This window comes from Macrosteles quadrilineatus, unplaced genomic scaffold (assembly GCF_028750875.1).
Source record: "Macrosteles quadrilineatus isolate MER2022 unplaced genomic scaffold, UCM_ALF_1.0 Scaffold_2__2_contigs__length_208266976, whole genome shotgun sequence".
In the NCBI taxonomy this organism is placed as follows: domain Eukaryota; kingdom Metazoa; phylum Arthropoda; class Insecta; order Hemiptera; family Cicadellidae; genus Macrosteles; species Macrosteles quadrilineatus.
Window position 1 is genome coordinate 1,280,769 of NW_026542595.1, and position 14,761 is coordinate 1,295,529.

At 34.9% G+C, this 14,761-nt stretch overlaps 1 protein-coding gene across 1 annotated transcript in view; it reads right to left on the reverse strand.

The window, feature by feature from the left end:
- LOC128984820 (ribosomal protein S6 kinase beta-2-like) overlaps window positions 1-14,761 on the reverse strand; it is a 138,179-nt gene that overhangs the window by 81,479 nt on the left and 41,939 nt on the right. The window contains exons 3-4 of the mRNA XM_054404188.1: window positions 5,690-5,796; window positions 1,787-1,938 (exon numbers count right to left, since the gene is read on the reverse strand). Coding sequence (XP_054260163.1) covers window positions 1,787-1,938; window positions 5,690-5,796 — 259 coding nt within the window. The remainder of the gene's footprint in view (window positions 1-1,786; window positions 1,939-5,689; window positions 5,797-14,761) is intronic.

Consider the following 14,761-nt stretch of genomic DNA (forward strand, 5'->3'; position numbering starts at 1 on the left):
CAATGGGGAGTCAGAACAGATCCCTGCAAACCTAACAAATCATGAAAGTAGAAAAGAAATTAGTTCAGAAGATGTTAACCTTTTAAGCTTGAGCCGTCTCAAAAGTAAAGGAAGTTCATGGCTGGCGCATTTGAATATTCAAGGGCGGTTTATTGATAAATTTGACGATTAAAAAATACTATTACATAATTCATCTGTTAATTTTTTGTGTCTAAATGAACATTGGTTAAAGGAAGAGCAGGGATTTTTTTTTAACTCCATTCCTGGATATAAGTTAGGTACAGCATACTATAGAAAGAACCATGTAAAGGGAGGATCATGTATAATATTGAAAGATTATATTGATTTTAAAGAAAGGGAAGATTTGGAGATATTCAATCAGGATTTAGTATTTGAATCTTCTTCTATTGAGGTTCCAAAGCAAAACTTGATTATTGTCTCTCTTTACAGTGAACCTGATAGGAGTAATGTACCTTTGTTTTTAAGTAAACTAGAAAAATTTCTGACTGCACTGTATAAAGAATAAAAAATTAAACATATTTATATACTAGCTGTAACCCGCGGGCTTTGCCCCGTTTAACTTCTTAATTTTCAAGATGATCTCGTTCGCATGGCTCAATCACGTCCTGGTTGAAGTTCGTTCGCTACGGTCACTCACCTTTAGGTTGAAGCTCGTTCGCTACGCTAACTCGCCTCCAGGTTGAAGTTCGTTTGCTACGCTCACTCACCTTTTGGTTGCAAATTAGTTGTTGTTGTAAATCTAAAAAAATAATAGTGCTGCACCCTGTTGGTAATCCTTGTAACTTTAATGCTATTGAACATCATAGAACAGAACCAACTTGTTTAATTGAAACAGCTGTTAAGATTCATTAATTCCATTTCTCATAAGGTACACATGGGAAACTCTAGAGCCACTGGGGCGGAGCCCAGAGGTCGGAGGGTAAAATCCTTACTTAGTGAGCGTCTACTACCCAAAAGGAAGATGCCTGCCAAGTTTCAGGTTCCAAGGTCTTATGGTTTCTGAGATTTTGTGATGAGTGAGTGAATGAATGAATGAGTCAGTGGTATTTGAGCTTTATATATATAGATCTGCTGATTTTAATATTGATGTTAATTAAAATATATATATATCAATAACATTGAGCATATCTTGGAAGCCTTGGATGAATCACAGAGGGTATCTGGTATTTTCTGTGATCTATCCAAGGCTTTTGATTGTGTATTGCATGAGATTATGTTAGAAAAGTTAAAAAAATATAATTTTTCAATAACTATATTAAAATGGTCAGGCACTGCTCCAAAAGGCAGTAGTCCGAAAATCTCGGACCAGTGCCTTTCGGAGCACTGCCTTTCAGACCACTGCTTGGGTGTCATAAGCTGCACATAAAATTTTTGAGACTTAAAAAAAAATACCATTACAGTGATACGTTTGTTTTATTACAAAATGTTGCGTAAGTATATAAGCTATAAGCGGCATTACAGCTCATGAATTCAAATTATAATATTCATAGCTACAAACTATCCAGGAGTTTATTGGTTGTAGAGACATCTTCTCTTGACCTTGAGACTGGTAGTTGCATCAGTCAAGATCACAGCAGAATTAAGCTCGATTATATCAGCTATTCATTATCTTACACCCTCTCACTCATTCCTTGAATAGTTTGGCTTTTGTCCAACATCACCAATGAACGGATAAATTATCACTACTTATTTATGTGTACCTTCTAAAATTTTACCTCTCTTGGATAGCAAGTCATTAACTATTAGGCAGACGTTGTCTCCTTACCTTAACGGCTTCAAGTATATTCCGTTCAGCCTTTGTATGCGCTGTGTCTTTTTGATTGCGTACAATGGCGGCTTTTCGGAGAACTTTCATTGCGTAAATAGTTCCTGAGTTTTGGCCAGTAATCTTTCTGACTTGGAACACTTTACCATAGCCTGAAATAGAAGATAGACAAAAAAATAATCTATATAATAATAGGCAAGCATGTTTCTTTAAAACCTTTTTTCTCTGCTCGTGTGTATCGCAGGAGAAATCTATCCATACTGTTAGAAAGATATTTTCCTCTAAATGTGCAGAATCCCTTTAAAAATTAAAATCGACTCAAATATGAGCACAAAAAGTATTTGAAATTTTAAAAATTAACATGGGCTTTATGGGTTGCCATGCTGGTGACGAAATAACATTGAAATATAAACAGAAAATCAAAACAAAAGGAATAAATTACAATCACATGTGTTATTTACAGTGTGGGGTGAAAATAGAGAAGCCTGTACCTTTGACTTAAAACCAGACATAGACTAGTAAGATTTAAATGACACACATCATATCAAAATTGGTCAAAAGTTTGGTTTTTAAATAAATATTTATTCCTATTTTTGAAACCTATTTTGGTCCTGCGAAACGTCGGAGTAAATCCAAGGACAATTTTTTATGTGCGTGTATGTGTGTGTTGTGTGTCTTCGTTGTGTTACATTCTGACGAGTCCTGGATTAACAAATTAAGGTGAGTGAAGCCCACAAGCTGATCAATACAGTAAATATTTATTGTTAAGTATCTGTTTTATACTACAAATTTGTACTTATATGTGTTCATTTAAGTCAAAGTAAAAAAAAACACTTTAAATATTTTGTTGGAATTGGTTTAAATAGTTTGTTACGTCGTCAATCCTAAAATTAGTCTATGGCGACTGTTTAGTACCGAATTCGGTTTTAAATATTATTTTGTGGAGCTACTAGTACTGTCGCTTCTGACGTCATGAAGACGACGCATCCCCACCACCGCAGAGGCACTCACGCACTGACCGACGTCGCGCCCAGACGCACGCTACCGCAACTCCCTATAATGAACATTTAATTTGTTTTTGTAAACTCTGTCACTTTACCAGTTATGTATCAATATACCCCTCTTTTATGTAATTTCTGAGTGAGTCATTTGTCCCCCGCTACACTATTGTCTACACCGCTCCTACGATGACAGCTACCATCTACCTCGTTGATGCCGCTCTTGGACCTGCTTCGGACAACCCTGGACCACACCAAGGCCTCCCAGACTTCAGTATAGGTATTGGTAGCTTCACAAACCTTTTTGTTTAATTTTGTCTGCCCGTATTGTCTGTATTTGTCTGCGGCCGGCCATAAGTACCGCGGTGACGGACCGATGCAACTAACCAACTCCTGTCTTTTGACATTGACCTTGGAGGGGGTGAAACAGCTGATTGTGAGCGCTTCCGTTATCAATGTCTTCAATCCTATCAAATATTATGTTACGGCCAAAATTTAGTTTTTCATTTAAACTGTCATGAGGATGTTTTTTTGTTGCTTTGTAGACTTCTAAACTTTCTAGAACATTCATTAAGGAGCCTTTGGTACATTTGTGTAAAATATTTAGGCTATCATTGCAGCTATTAACATTGTGGTTTTCGATAATCAGGTGATCAGCGAACTTGGAGTGTTGAGTTCTCGATTTAGGTTTAGGAAGGTGTTCGGACCTTTTCTTGAACGAACGACCTGTTTGTCCTAAATATATTTTGGGACAGTCACTGCAAGATAGTTTATATACTCCAGTGGCCTCTAGGCTGTTGGAATGAGTTGTTTCGGTAGTACGTGGATTTAGGAGGCTTTCTAATTTATTCAAAGTTTTGTACGCTAAAGTTACGTTATGTTTCTTCAATTCATTTTTCAAGGTGAAGTGTAGATTGCTACCATATTCTATGGATACAAAGTTTTGAACGGGCTTTTCTATTTGATTTCTGTTTTTTTGTTTACGGATGATATTATCGATAATGTTACTGTTATAACCATTGTTGACGGCTATGCACTTTAATAATGCATATTCGTCATTGTAGTCAGCTTGGGACATGGGTATTTTTAGAAGCCTATTAACAAAACTATTGTAAGCGGCCATCTTATGGGATTGTGGATGATTAGATTATGCGTGGTTAGTATGGTCTGTTGTTGTAGGCTTTCTGTAAATTTTGTAGGCAATGTTGTTGTTGTTTTTGGTCATTGTAAGATCAAGGAAGTTAATTGAATTATTATTTTCGACTTCGAGCATGAATTTGATGTTCTTAGTAATATTGTTCAAGTAATTATTTAAAAGTTGTAGTTGCCTTGGATTGCCATTTAAAACCAAAAATGTGTCATCTACATATCTTTTATAGTAGATGATTTTCTTAGAAAATGTATTGTTGTCGAAGAGGATGTTTTTGTTTTTAAAACTATTGAGGTATATTTCGGAGAGCAGACTCGATAACGGAGAGCCCATCGCGAGTCCCTCTTCATGTAGGTAATACTTCCCGTTAAAGGTAAAGTAGTTCTGGTCTAGTGTTGTTTTCAGTAGGTATATTAATTCATTAATAGCGTCATTACTTAGTTGGGAGTTAGTAGACAGGTTTTCTCTGGCTAATTCTAATGTTTCCTATATTGGGACATTGGTGTATAAGTTTACAATATCCAGTGATGCTAAAGTATGCCGGTTTTCTATTTTAATATCTTTCAGCAAATCTATTAGCGCTAGGCTTTTTTTTAGGCTATGGTTCTCGTTCATTTTGATGTTATTTCTGAGAATTTTGTCCAGAACCTTTGCAATTTTGTAGGAAGGTGCTGAGGTGAAATTTACCAGAGGTCGGATAGGCATGGCCTCTTTGTGTACTTTTGGCAATTCCCTCAATATTGGGGCCTTAGGATTAACCATTTTGAGGTAGTTGCTACGGTCTCCAATGATGATATGTTGTGATTTATTTATGGCGTTTTTTATTTTTGTTTGAAAAAGGTCGGTAGGATCTTTAGAGATTTCTTTGATATTGTTATTGTTTATCAAATCTTAAACTTTGTTGTTCTAATAGTCAGTTTTCATGATCACAATGCACTGACCTTTGTCAGCTTTAGTTGCAATACATTCATGGGTGATTAGTTTTTCTTTTATATATTTTAAGGTTTTTATATCACTCTAGAGGTGTTTATTTTTATTTTTATTCCGATTCAGGATTGATTTGACTTTATTGTCAATGGTTTGTCTGCCATAATTTTTTGAATTTTCGTCTTTGATAGAGCTAATGGCTATCTCAGCATTTAACAATTCATAGGTTAGGGTTTTATAATATTCCATTTTCCATTTAAGGTGTTGTGCTTTAGTCCTTTATTAAGAACATTCAGTTCAGGTTCAGTGAAAATTATATCTGTGCAATTTTTTACTCTAGAAAAAAATATATGGTTTGCTATGAATGCTTCGATTGGTTTGGATTGTAGTTCTACGAGTTTATCTAATTTACTTTTTGGGTTTCCTTCTTTCTTAGAATGACTTTAGTTATTTGATTTTCAATGTTTGATAAGACGTTGTTGGTTTGAGAAGGGTGGATTGCATTTAAAAGGTTGATGTGTGAGTTCAAGAGTAGGGTATTTAGCATGTCTTTCTTTCTATAGAGAAATTTAATTTTGTTGTTTATCCAGATTCTTTCAGCTAATGATTTGGCCTTTTGAGCAGAAAAACTTTTATTCTTTACTTTCACTTGAACGTAGTTTGGGATGATGTTCAAGTCCATGCATATTTTGTTAAAATTTATGTTCTGACAAGTGTTCAATAATTTTAATTTGGCATTCTTGTATTTTAGGCAATTTTAGCCTGACTGGCGTCCTATTTATTCATCATTGCCTCCAGGATTGATTATTGACTAATTATTTGACTCACCTCCTTTGCCAAGGACCTTGCGCAGTTCAAAATCCTGTGGTCCTGTCTTCTCCTTGTGCATGTTGACCACATGTTCGGACAAGTGGACCGTCTCATGATCATCCGAACTGGAACAAAGAACACCAGCACACTAAGCAAATTTTCAGTTATTTTGGTTAATAATGACATGCATACAAAGGTTTTTTCTTTCTTATTGCCAAAGGAGATCCATCATTTACTTCCAAAAACACCATCCTGAAACTTGCGCCCGCGGGGCATATACAATTTTAAGGACGTTAATAGGCCAGGTTCATGATCTACCTAAAAACATTTCAGCCAATTCAGTTAAGTATATTTCACACTTACCCAAGACAGAAAGCACTTAGTCTTCATGATATAATAGATTACACTACATTTAAACAAAATGTCTTTACCATAATGATTAACAGGAGAGGGTTGGTGAATAAACTAAAAATGTGGGCCTACTTTGGAATAATCCCAACTGATGAATATTGTCCATGTTATAATGCTCCCTTGCATGCTTAGTCAAATGTGAATTTGTTTGCAATTAATGTAACAGACACATTTGAAGTTAGTGGAACAGTTGATGAATGTAATATTTGGAAAGATCCAGTGAGTTATGCCATTGGGACCGCGTCTCGTTGTCCCGCCGTCTAGTTGTACCTACGTCTACTTGTACCTCGAGGCCTAGGGACAACTAGTCGTAGGTACAACTAGACGTAGGTACAAGTAGACGGTGGCACACCTGACTAGTTGTACCTGCAGATTTTTAGGAGGTACAACTAGACGCAGGTACAAGTAGACGTAGGTACAACTAGACGTGAATCCCACCGACAAGTAGTATCACCTAGCTTGTATGGATGCGACCAGTTGTCCCTACGACTAGTGGTCCCTACGACTAGTGATCCCTACGTCTAGTTGTACCTACGTCTAGTTGTACCTACGTCTAGTTGTACCTACGACTAGTTGTACCTACGACTTGTTGTACCTACAAGTATTTTGCGTCCTTACAGTCTAATTGTATCTATCCTTCAATTCGTTACCCTGTTTAATTGATTACTGCACGAGTACATTTTAATAATACCCTTAATTAAATCAGAAACTGCTGTGTTTGAGTATGATTGGCAAATATTTTTCACCGCACTACGATGTTTTAGTAGTTTTACAGACGTTAATTGGAGGCTGAAAGCTACTCATTGCTGTCCAGGGTCGAAATGACAGCTATAGTTGTAATTAAAATTTTCCAGCCCTAGTACCGAAAATCGCTTATTTAATTAAAACATTTATATATATTATTAAATATACACGCAGTATATCCTTAATGAATTGCAATAGACCGCTGCCTAGCAATTATGTATTACTATTTTTGCTGATTCCTTTAAATATTATTTCACATAACCTTAAAGTATTTGCATTGATTAGAGTGCATTTCTTATAGTTTACAATGGATTTCCCAGTGAACAATGAACAACGAAGTGTACAATGAAGTTGAGGTCCAGTGGTTGAAAACTCGACCAAAAATAATATGCAATGTACAGACTTCTCTATTTAACATACACAGTAAATAATACATGTGATTGGAAATTTTTCCATTTCAAACAAACTAGAGAAGCTAGTTAAACTATATAAACTAAATTTGATACTGAGCTAGGTATGTGTACACTGGCTATGTAGTCTGCAACTAAACTAATATTGTAATATTGGTCGTGACTAATACCATACAAAAACACTACTACATAAATTAATAAATCCCTTAAACTGGTGACAAGTTGAAGGGGAGATACAACTAGCCATAGGTACAAGTAGGCGTAGGTACAACTAGTCGTAAGTACAAGTAGTCGTAGGTACAAGTAGTCGTAGGTACAAGTAGTCGTAGGTACAAGTAGTCGTAGGTACAAGTAGTCGTAGGTACAACTAGTCGTAGGTACAAATAGACGCGACGTATGAGGTACAAGTAGACGGTAGCGTACCCGACTAGTTGTACCTGCAGATTTTTAAGAGGTACAACTAGACGTAGAGACAACTAGACGTAGGTACAACTAGACGTCCGCACCATCGTCAAGTTGTACCTACAGCTTTGGACGAGGTACAACTAGACGCCTGTCACCAAAATGCAGCAGGTACAACTAGACGCCGGTACAAGTAGACATCGCCCCATGCCATTGACTATTGGATACTGCACAGTGCACACAGGTATAACTTTCAGCTCACAGGATTTTTTCTTTTTTTGTCACTTCTCTCCCCTGTCACAATAATATCAAAAACAATGTTCTAATATTACCAGATAGAAAATTTTATCAGATCGGTTTGATTCTGCCAATTATAACTGAGGAATGTATTACAGCTTACACTTTCCTCATTTACAAGACAGCAGTAAAAAGTAATACAAATTAGTAATCTATGATGAGATTGCTCAGTTTTTACAAGCATTTTACTTATATTTTTTAGACCTACACAAGAAAACCTAAAAAAACAACTTATCAAACAAAAGAAACTAGGAGTCTTTTTCAAACAACAGGTGTATTAAGGGGGTCAATTGACATTTAATATGATAAAAGACTTATCAGTGTTGACCTATTTCTATGATTAACACTGATGTCTTAGAAAGACTAAACTAAATGCCCTACAATAGCGTTAGGAACATTATTGTTGGATATTTTATTTCAAAGTTGGATGACATTGTAAAAATTAACATCGTAAACTGAGTTGATAAAAAATACAATTTAATATGATGTTTGACATTGTACAATTAAATCGTGCCTTAAACATCAATAATTGAAAACAGATTTCATGTAAAAATCTATATAATTAATACGCTACATGAAACTTTGTCGGTTGAACTCCTCCGCCATTTCTTAAACGATTTTATCCATTGAAGTCTCATTGGAAAGAGCGTGTCTTGTAGATTTGCAAACTGGCCTTATATTTTTGAAAAAGTCCCTTGGGCTCTGCCCCGGTGGCTTTGAAAGTTCCCATGTTATCCTTATGAAGAACATCATTGTTTATATTTTGATCAGCTGTATAATTTAATTGCTGTTATTTATTTTTCAATTCAATTAAACGCATTGAGTACATTTATCACTATTTGAGTTTGTGTAAACATAACCCCCAAGACGGATCGTGTTAGTATGGTTGGATCTTAAATTTGTGTATTCATCGCTGTTTTGTGTTGCTATGACGGATCGTGTTAGTATGATTGTAACTTAAATTTGTGCATTTATCGTTGTTTTGTGTAGCTATAACTTGTTTATTTCTTTTCTTGTCTTTTTCTTTTCAATGCCTCCGACGCGACGACAATGAAACATAGACAGGAGGCGTAATCGTGATAACGACCGCAGCTACAGAACAGTGACACGTAATAGGCTCAACTGTTAGGTTAAAAATGCGCCCTAACACTAGGCCTACCCCAAAAAGACTTTTCGTTCTCAATTGACCCTCTATCAATGACCTGTGTTGACTGTACAGCGAGGCATTTTGAGAAGGAGAAAACCGGCCGGAATGCTTTAGGTTTATCAATAACAAAGATAAACATGGTCTGAGTTAGGCCTACACACCAGTAATCTTTGAGTTGACTCTTTTAAATTCATTGTAAATATGACTGTTATTCGTTTTGAAATAACTCCTGTTATACTTTGCAATTGCTCGAATTCGAGCAACATGTACACTAGTTAAATATTAATATGATTATGTAGTTAAAAAAAGTACAGAATAGGTTATTTTGTAAAACCTCTTCTAAACTAAACGGAGGTTTCATCAAATCTAATTCAACCTGCTACAGAATTTACACTCCTTAACTATACGAACATTCGAAATAACAAAAAAGGTTAAAAGATTAGTATATTAAATATATCTAGCCTACTTCAAATCTTTAGTTAGTATGTGTAACATTCTTAGTAAAAAAAACCTTCATATGCAGCCATGAAGTGGACATGTTCACAACAGAATCTTGACCTTGACAACAAAAGGTCATTAACTAAAAACAATGGCATTGGTACAACAGGCAAAACCTAGCTGACTCTGCTACCAACCCTTCTAAAAATATTCTGAAGACAAACACAATATTACTAATTTTTGTTTGTATATTCACTTGAAGATTTCGTAGAAAACGTATAATTAGGCCAATTATTTTAAGTATTTGGTATTTTGGTTTTTGTTATTATTTGTTTGTTTCAATAGATTTTAGTTTTAAGACAAATTACTTGTCAAACATTAATATAACGTGATAATAATAAATAAATAAAATAAACTCTAAAATGAATAAAAGCCAAAAGAAATAGCCGAGCTACTTTTAATATATTTTATTTAGGCCTATTCATTGTAAACATGCTTCTTACTGTGGAGGCGTGAAAAGTAATTTTAACTTCTTTAGGGCAAAATAGTTATTTTTGTAACTAGTGTGCAAAGAGGTACTTTGCTGCACACAAGAGACATGTTTACGCACAAGCCGGCGGGGAGTGTGGAAAGTTTGTCGAGTGCAGCAAAGGCAATTTGCACTCGTGTTACACATTATATTTTCCCTACGGTTATTATAAAGCATATTAATAATTAGTCTTTCAAACACTATACCACACGTTTTTAGGTTAGGATCCAGGCGTTGAACGAAATGGGAAACGCTGCACCAACTGATTGTAGTTGTAGTATCTTAAGGTGTTACCAACTTATTTTCAAGCGTACGTGTATTACGTGCCTAATAAAAGCACGCTGTTTTGTGTTGTTTGGTTGGAATACTGGAGTATGGCAAAAACAAGAGTGCAGCAAAAGTAAGTTAATGCAGCAATTAGCAACTTTCTGTACTATAATCAGTGCAAGGAAGCCCACTTTGACAGGTGACTGTAGGAAATAGTTATTTGTGCAACTAGTGAGCAAAGTGAGCAATTGCCTCACTCGAGAGAAATCCTTACTCATGAGCCGTAGACGAGTGAGGAATTGTTTCTCGAGTGAGGCAATTGCACTTTGCACTCGAGTTGCACATTATATTTTTCCTACAGTTACCATAAAACAAATAAATTGGTAAAGAAACGTAACATATTTTTACACAGAAGTGAACTTTTAATCTGACATTTAATGTGAACAGGACAACAGCTGACCAGCTGATTTACAACCAGTGCTGCCAAAGTATTTCGCGCGCATACGACCTTGTCTGCATGTTACGCGCTCACTATTTCGTGCCTTCACGTTGCTAATCTGGAGTGAGACAAAGTAGTTAGAGTGAGACAATGTCAACATTGTCTCAATGACAAGCATATTGGCCACTTTGCTTTCTCAAATCAGTGAGAGAATATGTACATTTTTAGGTAACTGTAGGAAAAAGATATTTTGTTGCTTAGTTTTAAATTTAAAAAGTATTGATTGATATACAGTAAAGACCATTGAATCTTACTAATATCGTGAAAGTTTGTGTATTTGTTTGTTTGTTTGAAGTTCAATCACGCATTAACTACTGGACGGATTGGGCTGAAATTTGTCATGATGATAGCTGACATTCCCGATTAATATATAGGCATATTCTTATCTCAAAAACCCTTTCGGGCTCCGCCCCAGTGGCTCTGTAGTTCCCCATTTTAACCTTATGAGTATTCATATTTAATGGGAATTAAAGAGTTTAGTCAGCTGTTACAACTAACAAAGTTGGTTATGATATGCAAAAACATTAAAAAGTTATAAGATTTACCAACAGGGTGAGCACCATTATTTTTTTCATAAATGAAAACAGCTATTGAACTAAGCAGCAACTGTGATACGCAAAGAGAACTGTTTAAGTAGGATTGTTCACAGTTATGTTTATGTTTTTAATTTCATGAATAATTTCTGATATTTTGCAGTTTTTTTGTAATTTATTTTTCTCTATTTTTTAAGGTGAAATGGTAGAAGATTATGGCTGTCGTAGATGCGTAATACCTCATACGTCGCGTCTATTTGTACCTACGACTAGTTGTACCTACGACTACTTGTACCTACGACTACTTGTACCTACGACTACTTATACTTACGACTAGTTGTACCTACGCCTACTTGTACCTACGTCTAGTTGTACCTATGGCTAGTTGTATCTCCCCTTCAACTTGTCACCAGTTTAAGGGATTTAGTAATTTATGTAGTAGTGTTTTTGTATGGTATTAGTCACGACCAATATTACAATATTAGTTTAGTTGCAGACTACATAGCCAGTGTACACATACCTAGCTCAGTATCAAATTTAGTTTATATAGTTTAACTAGCTTCTCTAGTTTGTTTGAAATGGAAAAATTTCCAATCACATGTATTATTTACTGTGTATGTTAAATAGAGAAGTCTGTACATTGCATATTATTTTTGGTCGAGTTTTCAACCACTGGACCTCAACTTCATTGTACACTTCATTGTTCATTGTTCACTGGGAAATCCATTGTAAACTATAAGAAATGCACTCTAATCAATGCAAATACTTTAAGGTTATGTGAAATAATATTTAAAGGAATCAGCAAAAATAGTAATACATAATTGCTAGGCAGCGGTCTATTGCAATTCATTAAGGATATACTGCGTGTATATTTAATAATATATATAAATGTTTTAATTAAATAAGCGATTTTCGGTACTAGGGCTGGAAAATTTTAATTACAACTATAGCTGTCATTTCGACCTATGTGTTAAAAGTTAGTGGCAGTGACCATGATCCGAACCCATGACACTTCTGCTTTGGGCCCGAAGTCCGCGACGCTACCGACTGAGCCACCGACTCACCAACCCACCAACCCCACCAACTTAGCAACCCATAAGACTAATGTTAAAAAAATTTGACTTTCAGTTTAATTTTTTTACGTAATTAGATTTTTGTTGGCAGTTCTAACTGCAGTAAACTCGTTTTTAGGCCAAAAATAAACTATTTACAACATTTGAAGAAAATCGTCGGAGCCGTTTTCGAGATCTTGGTGCAAGCAAGCATACATACATACATACAAGCAAACATTGCTCGTATTAGAGTATTGGATAGATGCTTATTCTGCCAATAATTTGTGAATACAACATTAAGTTATTGATCAGATCGCATGCATCATACGTCATTTATGCAGCTTCAGATAAATAATCAAGACAGAGTTGAGTGGCTACTGGCCAGTGGAGTGAGTGTAGAAAGTAGTTAAGTGGGACTGCTAGATTGAGCAGATATCAGCAGAGGGTGAAAGTGCAAGGAAGTTCATTCCACCTAGTAACAATTGTTTCCTACATGGAAAAAAGCAGTTCTTTACTCAATTCAACATTTTTGTCAAAGCAAGAGTATGTTAATGCATAGCGAGTTAATTTCAAAACCACTGTATTTGTCTGAAAACATTAATTTTTTTAAACATATTGTCATTGATTTTTCTGATTGCAATTTCTTTGTCTACATTTTGCAATACATTCTGTACATTGCATAAAGTAAAGAATTTTTTGCTATTTTTACGTTTCATAGTCTAAGCGAAAGCCTAAGCGAGTCTAATTTCAATTTCTGTTCGTCGGTTGTTTTGTCAATGTGTCTGTAACGCCTAAATGCCAATTTACGTGGCCTACTCAGGGAAAATTAGAGCACACATCAAGGTTAAAATTGCTTTCCTGTATTTACTTTACTGGTGAGAATATCTTTCTTAAGCTATTAAAACATTGCCTTAGCAATTTCAAAATAAAATAACAAACATTTAAAAACCCCGTTTTGTGAGACAATTGACACATTTCTCCCAATTACATACCTCATACCAATCATCAGGTTAGAGAAAAAGTCATCTACTGTATTAATTAAATATCGGCTGTTTCGACCAAAATTCTTTGTACAAACTAACTGTCATTGATATGTTTATCTTATAAGCTGTTTACAACAGTAGGGAAATTTCTTCCCATTATGTTTTTTAAGTTAAGTCAGCCCAAATAAGATGAACAACTTTTTGACTTAAGCAAAAGATTAAATTGTTTGCAACGTGGAAGTACCTACTGTAATTAGTAAATTGTACTGTAGTGTTTTCAAATGACTATGTAGTTTTTCAAATGTATGTAAGTAAAATTAAATTATTAGGTACCATCCATGATGTTTGATCGACCAGGAAATTGGGAAATAAACTGTACTTAAGTTTTGATGACCATGAAAAATTGGTGAATCATGCATAAGTTGTATTGGACGTTTATATTTTACATTATTTTTAATGATCACCAAGAATAGCCTACAGCTAAGCATTCATTCACTTATAGCGTTTTGTTGGTTTACTTTTCATCGTTGTGTTAAGTGCAAAATAAGTTTTGTCTTAAATAATGTTCTGTCCGAGTTCTGAACATAACAAAATACTTTAGCTTGAAGGGGTATTTTATGTATCGTCTGATGATTAGACGCGATCAAGAAAATCTGTGCCGTTATCTTTGCCAAGAAACAATTCATGGTCAAAACTATGTGAAGAGAGACTTTTAGTATAATCAACAGAAGCTGGGTGCTGACATGTTTTACACCGCTCCATTCCTATTCCAGTCATATGTTTTAAATATATACTAGGTGAAACCCGTTGAAATCGACGGTTACTTTCAAGGCTTACGCTAATTCATCTAACTGCGATAAATATAGTTAAATTATCAAAACATTTAGCTTTGTTTAATTCGTTGAAGAGTAATCTATATATATAAAATCCAATGTATGTTTGTTTGTATGTTTATTGTTTGTTTGTCCTTTATGGACTCCGAAACCGCTCGACAGATTGTAATGAAACTTTCAGGTATTATTAAGCATTATTCAAGGATGGTTTGTGTGAAGTTTGGTGCAGATCCGTCAAAAGGGCTACGCCCCAGTGGCTCTGGAGTTTCCCATTTTAACCTTATGAGTCATTTTTAAATGGATCTATATATATAAAATCCAATGTATGTTTGTTTGTATGTTTGTATACATAGTAACATAGATATTACATAGTAACTTAACGTATGGGATCAATAAATATAGTACTGTATTTTATAGCCATTACTTTATATTCCACTAACATACTAAAGTTACTTTCTTTATTTATTAAAATTGGTATCTTACTAATATTATAAATGTGAAAGTTTAGATGTATGGATGTATGGATGGATGTATGTTTGTGACAA